General features: G+C 35.4%; 1 protein-coding gene across 2 annotated transcripts; it reads left to right on the top strand.

The window, feature by feature from the left end:
• The first annotated feature begins 231 nt into the window (after positions 1 to 231).
• Positions 232 to 17212, top strand: LOC107845401 (apoptosis inhibitor 5-like protein API5). Of its 2 annotated transcripts, XM_016689698.2 has the most exons (17): positions 269 to 450; positions 733 to 804; positions 2350 to 2514; positions 4975 to 5074; positions 5161 to 5226; positions 10818 to 10915; positions 11005 to 11079; positions 11347 to 11496; positions 12571 to 12636; positions 12721 to 12786; positions 13042 to 13152; positions 13385 to 13474; positions 13550 to 13656; positions 15310 to 15424; positions 15515 to 15580; positions 15672 to 15775; positions 16562 to 17212. In XM_016689698.2, exons 1-17 carry the CDS (start codon positions 367 to 369, stop codon positions 16752 to 16754), a joined length of 1728 nt encoding a protein of 575 aa, XP_016545184.2. In that variant the 5' UTR covers positions 269 to 366; the 3' UTR covers positions 16755 to 17212. The 2 variants fall into 2 exon arrangements, with proteins under 2 accessions (XP_016545185.2, XP_016545184.2); XM_016689699.2 differs by lacking the exon at positions 733 to 804 and having other exon boundaries at positions 232 to 450.
• The last annotated feature ends 1893 nt before the right edge of the window (positions 17213 to 19105 follow it).

The raw sequence follows: 19105 nt of genomic DNA, 5'->3' as shown, positions 1-19105 counted from the left end.
TGAGTGAATAAAGTGAAAACAAGTAAAATTTGTTTTTACTTTTTTAAATAATTTTTTAGAATTGAAATTGAAAAATTGATGATTAAACGCAGTGTGTTTTTATTTTTCCACTAAAGTAAAATAATTTTGTCAAAAAAGGAATAAATTTGTATGGCTGCTCATTATTTTTGATTCAAACGTAGTATCTTCAGTAAAACAAAAAGAAATAAATCAAACTCTTATCAGCTTTTTTTTTTTTTTTTTTAAATCCTGTGTCTATATATATCCGTTTGTGAAACCCGATTGATTATCAGGCCCAAGTCATTTTCCCTCACACTTGTCTACGAGTCTCTCTACTTTCTTCTTCAACTTACAAAGCTCTTAGCAATGGCGGATTCATCCGATGAGGCCATTATCGAGAAGCTTTACGAATGCGGTGAACGACTCAACGAGTCCAAAGACAAGTCTCAGGTCCATAGTAGTTCAATTTTCATTTTCATTTTCCCCGTTCTAGGGTTCTAATTTCAATCAAATTTTGTATGACTTTTATTTTTGATTGTAATTTTTTTCATTTTTTCTAGTAGTTTCAGCTAATTTTGACCGAATTGCTGTGTATTTAGTCAAATTTATATGTACATATTTGAATAGTTGAGCTCATTTTTTATTGAACTGTGGTGTATTGCATCAAATTTATATGGTTTTTAATATTTTCAACTAAATTTGATTGAAAAGTTTTTTTTTTTTTTTGAGTAGTTTCAGCTAAATTTTACTGAGAAGCTTTACGAATACGGTGAACGACTCAACGAGTCCAAAGACAAGTCTCAGGTCCCTAATAGTTCAATTTTCATTTTCATTTTCTCCGTTCCAGGGATGATTTTTTTTAATTGAAAAAATTTGTATTTTTTTCGAGTAGTTTCAGTTAATTTTGATGGAATATGTGGTGTATGTAGTCAAATTTATATGTACATTTTTGAATAATTTCAGCTAAGTTTGATTGTACTGAAGCGCATTTATATATTTTTTTCGAAAGTTTTTGCTAAGTTTGATTGAACTGTGGTTTATTGAATGAGATTTCTATTTTTTTTTTTTTTCCGAGTAGCTTCAGCTAATTTTTGTTTTAACTGTGGCGTTTTGAATCAAATTTATATGCTTTTTTTTTTAAAATAGTTTCAGCTCAATTTGATTGAAAAAAAAATGTATATTTTCGAGTAGTTTCAGCTAATTTTAATTGAATGAAATTTGTATTATTGAGAAGCTTTACGAATACGGCGAGTGGTTCAGGTCTGTAGTAATTCTATTTCCCTTTTCATTTTTCCCGTTCTAGTGGTCGGATTTGAATCGAATCTGTAAGTTTTGAGGAGTTGAGCTAATTTTTATTGAAATGTTGTGTATTCAATCAAATTTGATGGTTTTTTGGTAATAGTTTTAGCTCAATTTGATTGAAAAATTTTGTATCTTTTCCGAGTAGTTTCAGCTAATTTTGATCGAATTGTTGTGTATTTAATCAAATTTATTTATACGTTTTTGAGGAATTGAGATCATTTTTTATTTTGCTGTGGTGTGTTGCATCAAATTTATATGTTTTTTAATAGTTTCAGCTAAATTTTATTGAATGAAATTTGTATTATCGAGAAGCTTTACGAATACGGCGAGCCACTTAATGAGGCTAAAGACAAGTCTCAGGTCCATATAAATTCAATTTACCTTTTCATGTTCCCCTTTTAGGGTTCGAATTTGAATCAAATTTGTAAGTTTGAAGAATTGAGTTAAATTTTATTGAACTCAATCAAATTTATATGTTTTTTGGAATAGTTTGAGCTCAATTTGATTGAACTGTGGTGTATCGAGTCAAATTTATATATTTGTTTCGAATAGTTTCAGCTAAGTTTGATTGAACTGTGGTGTGTTGAGTCAAATTTATACTCCATATATTTTTTTGAATAGGTTCGGCTAATTTTGATTGAACTTGATGTATTGAATGAAATTTATATATTTTTTTCGAGTAGTTACAGCTCAATTTGATTGAACAGCGGTGTATTGAATGAAATTTGTTTTTGTTAAAAAAAAATGTTTGAGCAGTTGAGCTTGATTGAACTGTGGTGTATTGAGTCAAATTTATATTTTTCCTGAATATTTTCATTCAAGTATGATTGAACTGTGGAATTATTTGGTGTAGAATGTGGAGGACTATGAGAATATAATTAGGCAGCGAAGAGCCGCATGTGGTGTACTCAAATCAAATTTATATATTTTTTTTCGAGTAGTTTTATTTTAGTTTGATTGAACTGTGGTGCACAGAATCAGGTTTATATGTTTTTTTTGGGAATAGTTTCAGCTAATTTTGATTAAATTGTGCAATTATTGGTGTAGAATGTGGAGGACTATGAGAATATAATTAAGGCAGCAAAGAGCAGCAGTGTTAAAGCTATGCAATTAGCAGCTCAGCTAATTCCCAGATTCTTCAAGTATTTTCCTAGTTTATCTGTCCGCGCTGTAGATGCTCAGCTGGATTTCTGTGAAGCTGAGGAGCTTGCGGTCAGTCCTTCTGTATTTTTAAATTCCTTTAAAGATCAATTTGGACATTTCTCACGTGTGTCTGTCATTCTGGTCTAATGCTAATATTCTCTATTTTGTTTCAAATTAATCAGCTTGTTTCTTCTTATGATCATTAAATTCTGCATACCTACTACCCTTCCCAGTCCCCACCTGTGTGAGATTATACTAGATTTGTTGTTGTTGTTGTTGTATTAAGTCATTATAAGGTTTCACGCCCAAGGATGTGTCTAGTGGTTCAGTGAATTTGGGTTGAGCACCGTGAGATCTCAGGTTTAATTTCCAACAGAGACAAACAATAGGTGATCTCTTCTCATCTGTTCTAGCCTTGGTGAATTGAACTATCTAGTACCTGTTGATGGTGGGAGGTGTCAGTATCTCGTGGAATTAGTCGAGGTGTGTGCAAGTTTGCTCGGACACCATGGTTATCAAAAAAAAGTTATGATAAGGTTTCTTTGTTGTTAGTCCTAAGTGAGTTTTTTCAAATAATATAACTTTTAGGCACCGTCATTTGAGATGTCAAAAACTACCAAGACACGAGAATGAGTGCAAGAGATGGGAATTGTGTCACAGTTTTTAACTGAGATTGTGTGTAGTAGGTTCGTCTATTCTTTATCCGTTCTTGATGCCAAAGTTGTGAGGGACTAGCTAGGTAGCAAGTAGCAACTAGGATTGACTTAAGAAAATATTCATATTGCTGGAGGTGGATGAGGGAAAAATTACTTCCTTTTGGTGCAAGTAGATTTTTAATTTAGAAAATCTAATATATTTTATTAATACAAGCACTAAGATAGTTTGTTTTACCAGAATATATACAGAAAAAGCATCCCTTTAGCTATGCAGGGAGCTCAAAGTCTCTAACATTTTATCTTGTTCACAATATCACTATTATTCCAGCAATACAAAAGATGAAGACAATCCTTTTAGTTGCTGAATTGTCAAATTTGTCACCCTTCTGTCTTCAAAGCATCTATTTTTTCTCTTTCCATATCTTCAAAGCTGCCAGGCTACTGGACAATGCATTTAAAGGTGGTTGACTGATTAGGGTTCTGCTCCACACATGTAGCATATATTATATAATGAGTAACCCATATGTATCAAGTTCTCCTGAGTAACACAATCCTCATTAACTGCAGTCTGACCGAAATAAGCTACTCTATGAGGCGCTTTAACGATGCATATCAATGTCAAGTAGATTAAATTGAAATATAATTATTGTACTTTTCGTTCTTACTTTTAGTTGGCCATTTTAGTAAGCTTCTTATTTCTAATTTTTTTCGACAAGCAGAGATTGGTGTATCCAGTTGCATCATAAAATTGAGTTCATGAATCTTGTGATTTGGAAACTGAATTTTTTGCTGTATGTTGAGACTTGGGAGTATCAGTTTTTGATTGAACTTTAAAAATGAAGATAGTTGTTTGCGGCTCGAGAATATTAAAATCAACTGGGAAACAATGAAATCATGACAGTGTAATAATTTCTTTAAAAGCCATGCTATGTGTATATTCTATGCTGCAAGTTAATTGTTGTGCTCTTTCCCTGTTATCTTGATTTTTGTGCATAAATATAAAGGGAGAGTAAAGACCAGTACCTTTTTATTTCGTTGTAGTGACATTCCGTTTCACATTCCAAATACTTGTATTTGGATTATTGGTGTGTAGATACCGATATTTTCTGCACCCAAGGGTGTGGCCTATTTGTCAATGACGTGGTTGCAAACCATGGAGAACATGGTTCAAATTCTTGTAGAGATAAAAAGAATTAGGTGATCTATCCTATCAGCCTAAGCGTTAGGCTTTTGTGGACAGAGTTACTCGGTAATTATGCTGGCTGTGCTGGTGGGACTTGAGAGGTAGCATGTACCCTCTGGAATAATGCTCGAAAACCACAATTATAAAATAAAAAAGAAACCTGTGTTTCTCCTTGATCTTAATCAATTTCATTTTTAGGTTAGAAAATGGGCAGAGGATGAGGAAAATATCGTGATGACCTTGACCTTTGAACTGATTCTATCTGTTACCTATTCCGTATTCGAGATTTTCTGTTTCTTGATTACCTGCAAGACCTCTCTACTTCTTTAGAGGTAGTGGTATAGACTGCGTACATTCTACCCTCCCCAGACCCCACTAGGTGGGAATATACTGGGTTTGTTGTTGTTGTTGTTGTTGTTGTTTGTCGGTCGCAATCTCCTCCAGTTTCTTTCGATTTTGCTTTCTGTCTTCCTTTATTGCTTTTTGACATGTTTTAAAAATTCAATTAGTAATTGAATTCCTAGAAACATTTCGACGGCGTGAGTTAAGTTTCTCTTCAAAGCTTATAGATAAAAAGAAAGAAGGGCTTCTCTTAACAGTACTTGCAGCATAAATGAAACTAGAATTTTGTAATATTGATGCTTTAAGATGGGAGCACCTTGAACTTTGTTTACCAATTACTGCTTGCAGGTTCGAGTGCAAGCTATTCGTGGACTTCCTCTTTTTTGCAAAGACACACCCGAGCATCTTTCAAAAATTGTTGACATACTTGTACAACTCCTGACTGCTGGTATAGAAATCTCTTAGTCTTTCCATCAAGAAATGTTGATTATGAGAAAGGATATGTGATCTTGACTTCTCTTTCTCCTCTTACAGAGGAAAATGTGGAACGTGATGCAGTAAACAAAGCCCTTTTGTCCTTGTTAAGGCAAGACGTAAAAGGTATGTTTATTCTTTCCTTATGACATTGAAACCATGCACATAGGAACTATCTGTAAATGCATTCATCTTAAATTGAGTTAAGAAATTAAATTGCTGAACTGATCAAACTGCTCTTTCTTTTTCATGTTTCCTGGTATCACTGTCTAAGAAAAAAGGTAGAACAATAGATGCATTAAAGCTTGGTCAAGACCAAATGATGCTATGGAACTATGGATGTTTTGTTTGGTATCAGTGTTTCTTGTTTTGTGCCTTGGTAGGTATAATGTCTTCAACGTACCTTGTAAAATGTCGAAACCTTTGGAGTTTGTTGTGGGAAGAAGATGAATCTTGGACTTCAACTTCCTGTCCCTCAATCGATGTAGGATACTTGACACCCTGCAAGCCCAGACTTATACATTTGGAGCATGGGGGCTCAGCATTGCCTAAAGCAATAATAGGGAGGGATCTGATGCTGATACTATGTGAAGAATTGAACCTTGGGCCTAACTCAACCTCAAAAGTTGGCTCATGAGGTGAGATCGCCCAAAATCATATAAGAAAGCAAGCAGCTCATCCCCCGTGGGTCACCTAACATGTTTCATTAGCTACATTGGATAAATCAGCAAACTTATTGATGCAGTGCACATTATATTTTGCATTTGATGCACCATTAAGCATTAGCAAGCATGCTCTTTCGTTCAATACCTGGCAGCTATATACCATGGTTTTGCAGCGATTGATATGCCATATTAAAATACATCTTCTTATTACACTTTTCTGAAGTAGGAATTATATTGATCAAATCCTTTTAGGACATATGCTCTTGTCCCAATTTATAATCAACTTAAATAAGAGCTCAAGTATAGCTATGTGATATATCGGCTACAGACTGTGAAGAAATATAAGAGAAGAATATTATTGAATTGTTGTAACTACATTATTACATTAAGGCCCTATTTATAGACACTACATTCCAATTCTTTTCCTAATAGGATACTACATTATAATTCCTTTTCAAGTAGGATTCTATATGTTATTCCTATTCCTAGTCATATTCTAACACTTCCCCTCAAGCTGGTGCATAGAAGACATATGTACCAAGCTTGTTATGGATGTAATTAATACAAGGATCGGTGAGGGACTTGGTGAAGATATCTGCAAGAAAACTGATAAGGACTGCTTTGGACGTCTGGGAGACCTCAACTGAAACAAAACAAACTGAACAATGATCCGAAAAGTAGTAAACATCGCCGTAAAGTCTGTGTCGCTAGAAAACTGCCGGAAACTGGTATAAAATATATGGGTCACCTCGAAATCAAGAGATGAGTAGATCTTGAACAAGATAGTCATTGAAGAACTGGCCAGAACATACTCATGCGCCGGATTATTAGATTTGATGGTTGAAAAGTGGTCACCATTTGAAAAAAAATTATATGGGTAGGATCAGTATGATGAAACGACCCTACTGAGAAGGAGAATTATATGGGTAGGTCGGAATGATGGCACGATCCTACTGAGAAATAGAAATTATATGGATAGAGTTGGAATGATGACACGATCCAATTGAAAAATAGAAATTATATGGGTAGGGTCGGAATGACGATACGATCCTACTAAAAAAGAGAAATTATATGGGTAGGGTCGGAATGACGACACAACCCTACTGAAAAAGAGAACTTATATGGCTAAGGTTGGAAGATGGCATGACCCTACACAGATTAGATCTGAGTAGTCACCATAAAGATGCATGGAACTTCACAAATCAGATCTAAGGAGTCACCGGAAAGACGCACGGTGCAATGTAACTCAGATATGAGAAAGTAGTCTGAAAAGATGCACGGTACTGCGCAAATTAAATATTAGTCTGAAAATATGCGCAGTACTGCGCAAATTAAATATAAGTAGTCTGGAGAGATGCACGCTGCTATACAAATCTGATATGAGAAAGTAGTCACTAGAAAGATGCATGGTGCTACACAAATTAGATATGAGAAAGTAGGGGAAAGAAGTGTGGTGGCCTAACTTTTGCTAACATGATCATTGATCGGACGGGTGACATATGTGGGTTATAGCCGCCCGCCGGCAACGTAAGCTCTTTGATTCTCTCCAAGATCGTAGAGGCTCTGATACCATGTTAAAATTGGTCTTGGGCTTAACTCACACCCCAAAAGCTAGCTAATGAGGAGGAGGATTGCCCAAGCCTTATAAAAAGACCACCCATCTCATTAACCACCAATGTGAGACTTTCTTCTCAATCTTTAACACCCCACCTCACGCCTAGGCCTAGTTAACTAGGTGTGGACAATCTCCCCGAATCTAAATCGGGGGCCCAACATTGGGTGAGAATGGGCCCTGCTCTGAGAAAGTAGGGGAAAAAAGTGTGGTGGCCTTACTTTTGCTAACAAAATCATAGAGGCTTTGATACCATGTGAAGAAATATAAGAGAAGAATATTATTGAATTGTTGTAACTACATTATTACATTGAGGCCCTATTTATAGACACTACATTCCAATTCTTTTCCTAATAGGACACTACGTTATAATCCCTTTCCAAGTAGGATTCTATATGTTATTCCGATTCCTAGTGATATTCTATTTCTGTTTGTTATATTGTTATCGGTTCTAAGCCGGGGGTCTATTGAAAACAGCCTCTTTACTTCACCTGGGGTAGTGGTATGGTCTGCGTACACTCTACCCTCCCCAGATCCCACTATGTGGGAATACACTGGGTATGTTGTTGTTGTTGTATGACACTGCTGAAAGACGGGGTGCACATTTGTGCTTTCAAAAGAAGGAAGAGAAGATGTCCCATAAGATGTAGACATGTAGTTATGTGGGTACTTTCAATAGAAAGAAATAAGAGAGAATTTGAAGGACTAGAGAATGAGTTTTTAACTTAATATTCTAAAAAGAAAAGGGGCTACCTAGAGAAACAGAAAATCAATTGGAACAAAAACTAAGCAGAAATGAAAATTAGAGACACAATAACTCAACAAATTACGGAGCGAAAAGAGGAAGAACAGGAGAGATAAATGAAGAGTGTTTGCGAAAAACATAAAGGTGAAGCACCTGAAAATTAAAGTCATGTTGGTTTACCTGCAATACACACATATACATCTTTTAGAAAGCTAAAAGAGCTGACCCTTTTACAGAACTACCCTTGAATAAAAAAGGGAACCTAAATGAATTTGTACCGGAGGGGGCTTATCTTTGGTTTTGAGTGAACCTTGGTGCATCCATGAGGTCTGTTAGTCTAGATTATCAAATGTCATTCTTTAAAAACCCTGTCCTTCTGCAAGTCATCCATTTTCTTGTGTTCGCTTGTTTATCGGGGCTTTCCCGCCACTCCAATAAAATCATTGCCTTATTTTAAAATTGTGACACTGCCTCTCGCTGGGATCATTTGTAAAAGCAAATGGGTTAAAGATCCTTTCCGAGTGCTAAGGGTACAAATGCTTTCAAACATGAAAAGCAAAAAAAGCATTAAATTCTATTGGAAATTTTAACATATAGCGAAAATAAAAGCTGAGATTCATTGCTCTAGTAAAGAATGGTGCAAATGATGAGAACCCCAAAATAAAAAGTAAACCACAACTTTTTTGGTTAGGAAGTTAAAGATAATTAATAATGCATACCAAGGTGCCAACAAATGTAATAACCGAGAAGACATTTTCCGTCAATATGTTGAAGGAATACAAAAGGTCTAGCCTGCCTAATACAGGAATATTAAGTATTGACAATGAGTCCAACACAATAATAATTTGGACAAAGGAATTGGAATAAAAGTATAATTAGGTGAAATAGTTAATATGTAGTGTTGCCTTCTTCCAAACTTTGCCATTGGTAATGAGACATAAGCCTTAGCAGCTTGTTGCCTAAACTAAATCAATGTCTAGGTGAGGCGAAGCGCTCTGCCTATGTTGCACCTAACTTCAGGGCTTAAGCTCGCTTCAAACAAGCCTTTGTTGTTTTGCTTGAAATTTAGCATTATCTTGTCCCCAAAATTATCTTGATTTGTTATGCAATCTTTGATCTACTTCATCAATCTTGAAATTTAGCATTAGAAAACAAGAAGACTAAGAAATCATCTTTTATAAAAGGCAGGTGTGGATGTCATTGTGTAAGCTGTTGTAAGTGTTTAGATGAGAACTAATATGTAGCTAAATTTTAACTCTATTCCAATTCCTATGGTGTGTCCTTAAAATTAGTCAAAAGTGGTATGGGATACTTCTCATATCAGCTTCTTGGAGTCTGTAATCTATATCTTCATGAACACAATTGGATCTTGGATGCAAATTTTTTGACCGGCTGTCTCTATTTTTTTCTTGAAGAAGAAAGAAGAAAACCCAAAGTAAAGGAAGAAAATAACCAAAATGAAGCCAAAAAGAATCTATGTACATATATTGCAACACACTACTTCATTAGGTTGCACGGTATTCAAACCGTAGTCCATTATGCATACTTGAAGTCAGAGATTGAATAGAGGTTAGAGCAGTATATAGTCATCGATGTAGATCCTTTCCTGCTAACTTCATAGTTAATTTTGGAGACAGATTGATAATAATCCTAATCGAGGTGACTAGAATCAATATCGGAAATATGGAATTAAACAACACAAATTGAAGATAGAGGGATAGAATTAGAAAAAAAGGATGAGAATAGAAGAAAGGCCTAAATGAATTCACAAATAGACTAAGGAAGAATAGAACTCAATTAAATACACGAGAAATCAAATTGAATCCACAATATGATAACTCGATCATGAATCAAGCGAAGAAGATAACGCAAGCAATTCGGAAATCCACCCTAATCACTTGATCTAAGCTAACAATTGGAATCGAACCCAATCACCACCCTAACCTAGAGTAACCAAATATCAAGTCTATTCAAGACATGGTAAGGTTGCTGTCATGTGACCAGGAGGTCACGGGTTCAAGCCTTGGAGACAGTCTCTGGCAGGAATGCAAGGTAAAACTGCGTACAATACACCCTTATGGTGGGGCCCTTCCCCGGACACCGCACATAGCAGTAGCTTTAGTGTACCGGGCTGCCTCTTTTTTTATTCAAGACAATGCAATCATCCAAAATCTAAGTATGAAAATGGCTAAGGCAACTATTTATAGTTATTGCTTTTGCAAAAATAGCCTATTACAAAAGTAACCCAAAATTGACTATTTTGGAAATAACCCACAAGGGCCTTCTTGATTGCCCAATTGGCACCCTGATCGCCCATTCCTTATGTATTTATTGCTCCATGGCTTCCTCCTGGATCCAAGCTATCATCCATATATGGAAATCCTCCTAATGTGATCCAAGCTAACCGTGCTCGTATCACACATTGATGGGGAAAGGGAGAAAGAGATGACAGGGGCAAAACTAGAACGGAGAGGAATGCCTAAAGGGTTTGCAAGGTTAATGGATAAGCAATCCAAGAAAAGATGCTCCATGAACTAGCATGCTCGCTATGAAAACCTTCAATGACTCATCGCTTTACCTTCTGCAGTTCTGCTAATTCATTTTCCATCATTTTTCTTGATGCTTTAACTGGTACAATTTCTTCTGATAGAATTGCTGCTCTGTTAGTAAGGCAATTTGATTTCTTTTCCTGTAGCTTCATTGACAGCTCTTTTTAAACACATTGAGACTATTGATGAGCAGATGTCTGATGACAATCTCCGTGAAAGGACATTAGTTTTTATCAAAGACAAGGTAAGGTTCACATTCTCTCTGCGGAAGCTGTTAATATGCCCATTTGCAAGTCGTTCGTGTTCTAATTGGCTATATGACTTTTTCTGCAGGTATTTCCTCTAAAAGCTGAGCTCCTCAAGCCTCCAGAACAAATGGAGAGGCACATTACCGATCTGATAAAAAAGGTAGTTAGATATTCTACTCCTGTTCTTTCTGTCCTGTAGGGAGTTGATGAAGAGATTTCTTAAGTATTTTGACTTACATTTCAGAAGCTTTGCTTCTTCGACTGTCGCCAGTTCCTGCGGTATCTTGTAGAGTCTACATACAATTCTCTCATAGAATATGGGGATTCTTGTAATACCAGTGGGAAAATTTCATAGATTATAAATTCTGTATGTTCTAGATGTTCTTTCAATGAGAATGCAAGAAGATTAATTGCATCCCTATTGCAGAGCCTACAAGATGTGACAGGAGGTGAATTTAAGACGTTCATGGATTTTTTGAGAAGTTTGAGCATATTTGGAGATAAAGCTCCTCAAGAGCGTGTGCAAGAACTGATTGAGATCATCGCAGGCCAAGCTGATCTAGATGCACAATTCAATGTAAGTGTCTGTTTCATTTTAGAATGTTGCAGAAATTTCTGGTTTCCTGTTGTTCTCGCAGTCAAAAGCATCACACGGGGGTGGTTAGTCGGTTGTTTTAGTCTTAATGATTTCCCTTAGCTACTGAAAGTGTTGATTATCCAAATCTCTGTAACCGACAGTTGGATGCTCAAAACTTTTCACTTCAGTTTAGTTGGTAGCAATTTCACCCAGCGGTGAAAATGTTTACAATCTGCCATTTGATTGAAACCATAAACTCAACACATTGGATAACTTCTATCACACATCAAATCAACCAAACTAGTATGAATTTTCCAAAAGCTTTGGAGCTGTAAAATTATTTGAAACCTTAATGCATGAAAGCTGCTTGAATTTTATATAATCAGTCTTATAAAAGGCTAAAATGAAGTGAGGTCTGTTGGGGCATTGTGCTCAAAATGAAATACAGCGTGGGCTTTAACGAAAGATGCAAAAGAAGAGAAAAAGTATGAAATATAAATCTCTAATTCAAGAATAATAATTAAAAGCACCAATAACAGTTCTGTGGGAAGGGAATCTTAAAATATTGAAATATCTAATAATTAGTGTCGCCTCTTCAAGATAACAGCCATCGGTGACGAGACGTATGTGTGGTGATTGTGCTGAAGCACTCGTTTGGTGAGATGAAGAGCTCAGTGTGTTTTGCCTAGGCAACTTTAAGCTAGCTTTGACAATATTGATCAAAAGTATAAGCTTCTTATCTTAAAGCATATAGGTTTCTGTTTCACTATGTATCTGCTTTCTTGGCATGTAGCTCTTAAACGCTACAGGAATGGAACCTCTGAATTATTGGATTACTAAAGTCAATATACTAAATGTGGTGGTGGATGTTGTAATTTGTACATAACCTGTATCAATAGAAATCATATACTGCCCGGAAAGAATTAGATTTCTGTTCTATGTTTTCCATATTTTGCCCTATGAGTCCAACTCCTTGGTCTGGTGAACTTCAGTACCATCTGTGTGCTTGTTAATCTGCAGTGCAGCTGAAGAATTCTTGCTACATTCGTCATCTGAATTGTTTTAAAATTGCAGGTTTCAGACAGAGACCACATTGATAGATTGATAGCCTGTTTGTTTATGGCTATTCCATTTTTTGAGGTTTGTCCTTATCTGAATATTTCATTTCTTTTTCAGTGCTTAATATGACTTATCATGCCTAACTGATTTCTATGTTTCATGCAGCGGGGTGCCTCAAATAGCAAATTTCTTAACTATTTGAATAAACATATTTTCCCAGTATTTGACGAGGTAATACCTGAAGTCCTTGAAGTTGTATTCTAGCGAACTACTTATTTGGTTCCCTTATCTTCTATGAAATAGTAGCTATTGCATTTGGTGTAATTTCGGTGCTTAAAACATATCTATTTATTATTGTTTCAAATAAGGAGCTAGTTTGTCTAAGATGAATGTAAAGAGACAACCTTTGTAATTTCTTTGCCATTGTGGATATTAATTTGTTCTTTTGGTAGTTCCAAAATTGTTCTAATCTATCTTTGTCATCAGCTTCCTGAAGAACGGAAGGTAGACCTGCTCAAAAACCTTGCAGAGAGCTCACCCTATACAATTCCTCAAGACTCGAGACAGATCCTTCCCTCTGTTGTTCAACTATTAAAGGCAAGTATTTAAGTTTTCTCAGTTCTGGCTAGAGCACCGTTATACGTGCAGAAAATTGCATGCCCGATAAACTTCCATATATTGTAGAATTTTTTCCTAGATCAGTATATCGATTAACTTTACCTCATGTTATTCCATGAACGAGGTGAATCTTTTAGTTTGAACTACTATTTGAAAGATTGACCTTTTCAATTAATCATTTCTCCTTATGAAACTTTTTATTCTCTTTTAGAAATATATGCCTCGTCGAAAAGCGGGAGAGGAGATGAACTTCACTTATGTTGAGTGTTTGCTGTATACTTTTCACCAATTAGCTCACAAGGCATGTCTCTTTCTCTTGTATACATTTTGTGTATATCCGCATGTCGAGTTCTCACCGTTTATTTGCTGTCGATAGGCGCCAAATGCCACCAATAGCTTATGTGGTTACAAGATTGTGACTGGACAGCCATCTGATAGGCTTGGGGAAGACTTCTCGGAGAATTACAAAGAGTTCACAGAGAGGTGATTTGTTAATTTAACCTTTTTCTTTTATTTTTGCTCTTGAATATTCATGCGTACTGAGTGCATATGGCAAATAATGTTCTTGAGATATTTTTATTCGTTGCTGAGTCAAATGCACACTGGTTTTGCATCTGATAATAGCAAAGTTGTTCCCATTGGTTGCTGCATGGAAAGTAGGAATATTGCTGTCAAGATGGAGTAGTAATCAAATTTGTCAGGTCTAAGTGGTTGTAACGTTAGAATTTATGCCATCTTAAGCAAGGTTATCTTAGACTTTTGATAGTTAAAACACAAAATATCTTGGTAACGGTGGTTCAGCTGCAGTAGATTATAGTGATTTGGTTGATTATCAATCAGCACAGGAAGAAATAACTTACTGAAAAAAGCTTGATCTTATTTTGTCCCCATCTTTATCTATAGAGATTTGTTCGTAATTGAAGAGAACTTTAGGTAGAACTCATAGTTATTGGAGGCTATGTTGCTCACTCTCTCTAAATTACTGCTACACCCGTGTTGAATCCTTAAAAATTTCACTACTTTTGGAGGATCTGATCTGCGCCCGGAGGCATTTTTGAAGAGTCTGAGCAAACATAGATTGGAGGTGCAAGGTGCAAAAAGGAATAGATGATACTAGCAATGACCTCGGGAAAAGAGAGGAATGCACGATTTTAAGCAGCACATCTTTAGCAAGACATAAGATATGGTTTCAGCATATGTTTTCTATTAAAATTGGTTTTAGCAAGTGTGGGAGAACGAAAAAGAGGATGATGATGAGACTAGCAATAACCTAGGGAAAAAACAAAGATCAGTTGAGGTTTGGGAGGAAACGAGGAGTGGGCAAAGCTGGAGTCATACCTTAAGAATGGTGAAGAACTCGGGGAAGAGAGAGGGGGAGGGGGGCGATGAGTGGAGTGGGAGAGAGGAGGTTCTAGAGGTTCTGTCATTTTATATTTTGAATCAATCGTTATTTATGCTTCCATTATTTTTCCTTTTCGTTGATCTGCTGTAGCACGATAAACCCAATCAAAAAGTAAATAAAATCAATATTTCCAATAAATATAAATAATCCTAGAAGAAGAAAGACGTAACCAGTGAACTGTACTTTTTCCCTAAGCAAGCAATCAGAACCTTGCTAACTCTGATTGGCTCATGGAGTCTAGGTTACTGATTAGGTGTTGTCAATGATGACTATGTCAAACTCCTATGCTGGAAGCACTTACGCTTTTAACTTATTGTGCTTTAGGAGTGGCAAAATTAGCCCATGAAAATATGACCGCCATTTATTAACTCAAACCCATTTTGACCCACTGAATTTAGCTAATCTAAAAGTTAAAAGCAGGCCTGATATGTAGTCCAAATTGATTAATGAGCTTAAATGAAAAAGTTGAGATTCATGTAGTTGATCCCAACTTATTTGGGACTGAGACCTAGTTCTATAAGATAACAAAGAAATTAAAATTTGGTAACAGTTGGCCGGGTTGAGATATGACCCACAACTCATTTCCGCAGAAGTAACCTGTGGATGGGTTATTGGACTGTCTATAACACAACCTGCTTTTACCCGTTCAGATTTCGTTCAACCCTCCCATTTGACACCCATAATGTGTGCGCTTTACCTCGTCTTGAATTCGCTCATCTTCTTTGGTATTTAAGGTTAACCTGTGTTGAAGAGCTTGCTAGGGCTACCATTAAGAAATTAACTCAGGGGATGGTGGAGCACAATAAAGCATTTGCTGCTGCTAAATCTGATGAAGAAAAAGAAAAAATTGTGGGTGCATTCTCCAGGTTTTATCAAAATTTTTGTAAAATGCTACTTAATGTGCACTATTTAAGCAGTGAAATCTTTTGGGTTCTGCAGAAGGCTCAAAAGCAGAATACTACTACAGGGCTGAGGACTTGCAATAATATACTGTCTATGGCACAGGTAACTGAACTGAATTTTACGATACAGAAATACATTTTGAAGTTGCTTATACGAGACCATAATCTTGAACCAATTGTCTTTGATAACTCAGCCACTACACGCAAAAACACCTTCATTCATCGGGGACAAAAAAATCAACCTTTCTTGGAAGGAACTTGTGAAATCTACAGCACCAACAACTGCAGCTTCAACTGGGTATGTTATTGTTTGAACTACTAAACAGAAAGAGGGTGTGGTTAACTAGTTTATCCAACTTGTCTGGTCTCATAATTAATATTGCTGCATGGATAATTAACTCGCTGCATAGTGATATATTTCACACTAGTGAATTGAGATGTTTAGTATAAACTCCACCCCTGCTTTAGTATTACATTGATCTGGATTCAATCAACTTATAGTGATACAACTCAAACCAGAGGTTTCATTGTTAATAGGCAAGTCTTACTTCAGCCCATGCATAGTGGCCCAACGTACCTTTCATTCCAATTGATTTGCAGTTATAGCACGTTTATAGTGGTTTGAAAAGCTAGCTTCTATCTCCAGAATAAGCGTCTAGTTATTGTGGAATTCTACGTTTTCTTTGTAGCCACTTTGATGCACGTTTTTAAGTTATTCAATCATTTGAAAACATTTTACAATTGTTTATGATTTCTGTCATGCTAAACTATTCTACCACTACTTTAATAGAGCACAAACACATAACCCAAGACTAGTAAAAGAAGGAAAGGTTTTCTTGCCTTACTGTTTGTCTATCATCTCAAGATGCTTTTATGTCTTGAAAGTTAATTGTTTTGAACCCCATTTTTTTTTAATTACCTCTGTCGTTTATTATTTACCATCTGTTATTGCTGTTATTCACTCAAAATCTCATTCAATATGCACGACTTAGCAGAAGTTTATGTTCTTTTAGGATGGTCATTCCTTGCCCTTTCATATACTTTTTCTCAACTTACCTTAGTTTTGCCCCGTCTTTATCCACAGCATAAAACGACCCGCTGGTGCTATTAATGGTTCCAGTAGTTCTGGACCAAAGAAGGGTCGGGGAGGTGGTAGCATGCAGAACCAGCTCGTTGATAGAGCTTTTCAAGGACTATCATATGGAGGGAGATTTTCAAGAGGTAGAGGCAGGGGAAGGGGTTTCCGCGGAAGGGGAAGAGGAAGAGGATATCACTAGCTATCACTAGCCCAGATTCGGCATCAGTGTGATATGAATCACTTCCCCGTGAACTAAAAAGATGCAGACATTGGTTTCGTCTTAGAGATGCATTTTTGTGAAGTAGCCAGACGATTTGTGGATTCGGAAACATAGTTTGATCTTGTACGTGTGATGATGATATAGACTGTCAAAATCAAATGTGGAAGTCTGAAGCTGATCTTTCTCAAGAGACTACCTCAAGTAGCAGCTGTTGCGTGCTTACCTCCGGTCAACCTTTGGTAGCGAAGGAAACGAAAAAAAGAAAAAAAAAACTTGGTCACAAGATTCCAATGGAGATTTTGTAGCATTTTGTTTGATTTTCATTTGAAAGGCATCGTTTTGTTGTTTAATTTGTTGATTTTCATTTGTGACATAGTTTATGTTAAATTTGTTGTTTTCATCGTTTAAGTAAAGCTGTGCATTTAAACTGTTTTTAACTTTCTAGTGTGCCTAGCTACAGTTGAACTTTTTTTTTTTTTTTTTGGTCGACTCTATATATCCAGGGATAATTATCATCGATAAAAACTTTCCAACATCGGGTGGTTATACTGAACTAATTTTAAATTATATATTAATTAATCTTGATTAATAATTTATCACTCATGGATTCACACACTGAAGATTGCAGTATCAGGTATATGTGTGTGTAAACTTGTAAAGACTTCGACCCGCACTTCCCCGCATAACTTTACCTTGCAAAAGTTGCATTTCTTTTAACTACATAACAAAAATTTTAGAGGAGATTAGGATTGATTTCCCATAGATAAGCTTGTATAGCTTGCAATTTTTGTCAAGTTTTGAACATTCCCATGGTTTTGTTTCCTTCTTGAACTTCCATTTTAGTTCCAGCTAACGTTGAAAAACATGAATTGCCAAGCTCCAAACGGTAATTATAAAGTTAAGAATTAGATCGCAACAATTAAGAAGTTTTTATTAATACATAATATTCAAACGGAGTCAGAGTAAAAGTCACCACTATTTGATGGGGGTGGTTCTTTCTCATTCTTATCTGAAAAAATTAATTGATTCTGTTAAACTAGCTATATGTTGTGGCATTGCCTCCATCATCCCGCAAACAGGTTGATGAGCTTTTATAGAATTCAATGAGTGAACTCAAGAAGCACTAGACCGTCTGTAATGTCTTTGAACGAATTGAGAGGCCTCTCTTCAACTTCATCTAAGGTGCGAAAAGGCTAGGTGAAGTTGCGTATATGAGTTTCAATATAGTTCGTTCCTTCTCCAGATCCCAGAGTTAAAGCTTAGTACATTTATGGACTGTTTTAATAACAACGATACAATTTCAGAAAGATAGACTTATTCACTAGCTTTCAAGCTCTTTTGTGCTATAAAGGTTTGTGGCTGAGATCAAATTAGAAAGTGCTAATGTTGAAATGTGATTGAACTTTGGTAATTCTTCTTCCAACTTTAAAGAAATAAATGTATATGCCACCATTTAATGCTTGATTCGTTGGGACAAGGGGTAATAATCTCTCGATAAAACATATTTTATCCTGCGGTTAGTCGAATAAGGTAACAATCTCATAAAACATACTAAAATGGTGGAATTAACTAAATAGTAAAGGCGAAATAGCTACTTACATGAAATATTCTTGTCTATCACATCCCAATAATCAAAGGACTCCTTTAGTTCTTTATAGATATGGTAAACTCATTTGCTGGATCCTAATTTTTGTCTAATATATAATGTTTAATTGTCAAATTGTATTCTTTAATGATCATCGATGGGTGAATCTCAAAAATAGGTCCAAATTAAGGTGACTTTCAAATTTTAGCCCCAAATAAAAAAGCTTTCTTAAATAACCTTTACCTATTAACTAATATTTTTTTTTAGATAAAATTACCCCTGATCAGTGGAGTAAATTACATAAATGATCCTCATAATGGATAACAACTCCATATTTATATCTTTCAACTTTTATTTTTTTTCTCTTTTTAATTTTACTTTGATTTATATTTTTTATTTTTTATTTTTATTTTTAATTTTCTCAACCCTTACTTTTTTCCTCTCAACTTTTTTTTTCTTTTTCATTTTATATTATTTTTCTTTTTTATTTTTTCTTTCCTCTTTTTTTTTTTTTATTCTTTTTAGTTTTTCTCAACCCTTACTTTTTTTCTTTACACCTTTCAACGTCTACTTTTCTAAAAAAAACCATTTTTTTTATTTTTCTTTGATTTTTATTATTTTTTTTCTTTTTAAATTTTTCTCGACCTTTATTTTTATTTAATATTTCTTTTTTTTATCATCCTTTATTTTTTTTATTGTTCTCTCTCAACTTCTACATTTTCTTTGATTTTTATTTTTTTGATAT

The sequence above is a fragment of the Capsicum annuum genome, chromosome 10 (genome assembly GCF_002878395.1).
Source record: "Capsicum annuum cultivar UCD-10X-F1 chromosome 10, UCD10Xv1.1, whole genome shotgun sequence".
NCBI lineage: Eukaryota > Viridiplantae > Streptophyta > Magnoliopsida > Solanales > Solanaceae > Capsicum > Capsicum annuum.
The sequence above is the reverse complement of the archived record's forward strand: the minus strand, read 5'-3'. Positions and strand labels throughout refer to the sequence as shown.

Excerpts from the sequence above, each read along its gene's own strand:
- LOC107845401 (XM_016689698.2), top strand. The coding sequence starts at position 367 with ATGGCGGATTCATCCGATGAGGCCATTATCGAGAAGCTTTACGAATGC. Across the intron at positions 5,227-10,817 it reads GTTAAGGCAAGACGTAAAAG|CTTCATTGACAGCTCTTTTT; the intron begins GTATGTTTATTC and ends CTTTTCCTGTAG. Across the intron at positions 15,425-15,514 it reads ATGAAGAAAAAGAAAAAATT|AAGGCTCAAAAGCAGAATAC; the intron begins GTGGGTGCATTC and ends TGGGTTCTGCAG.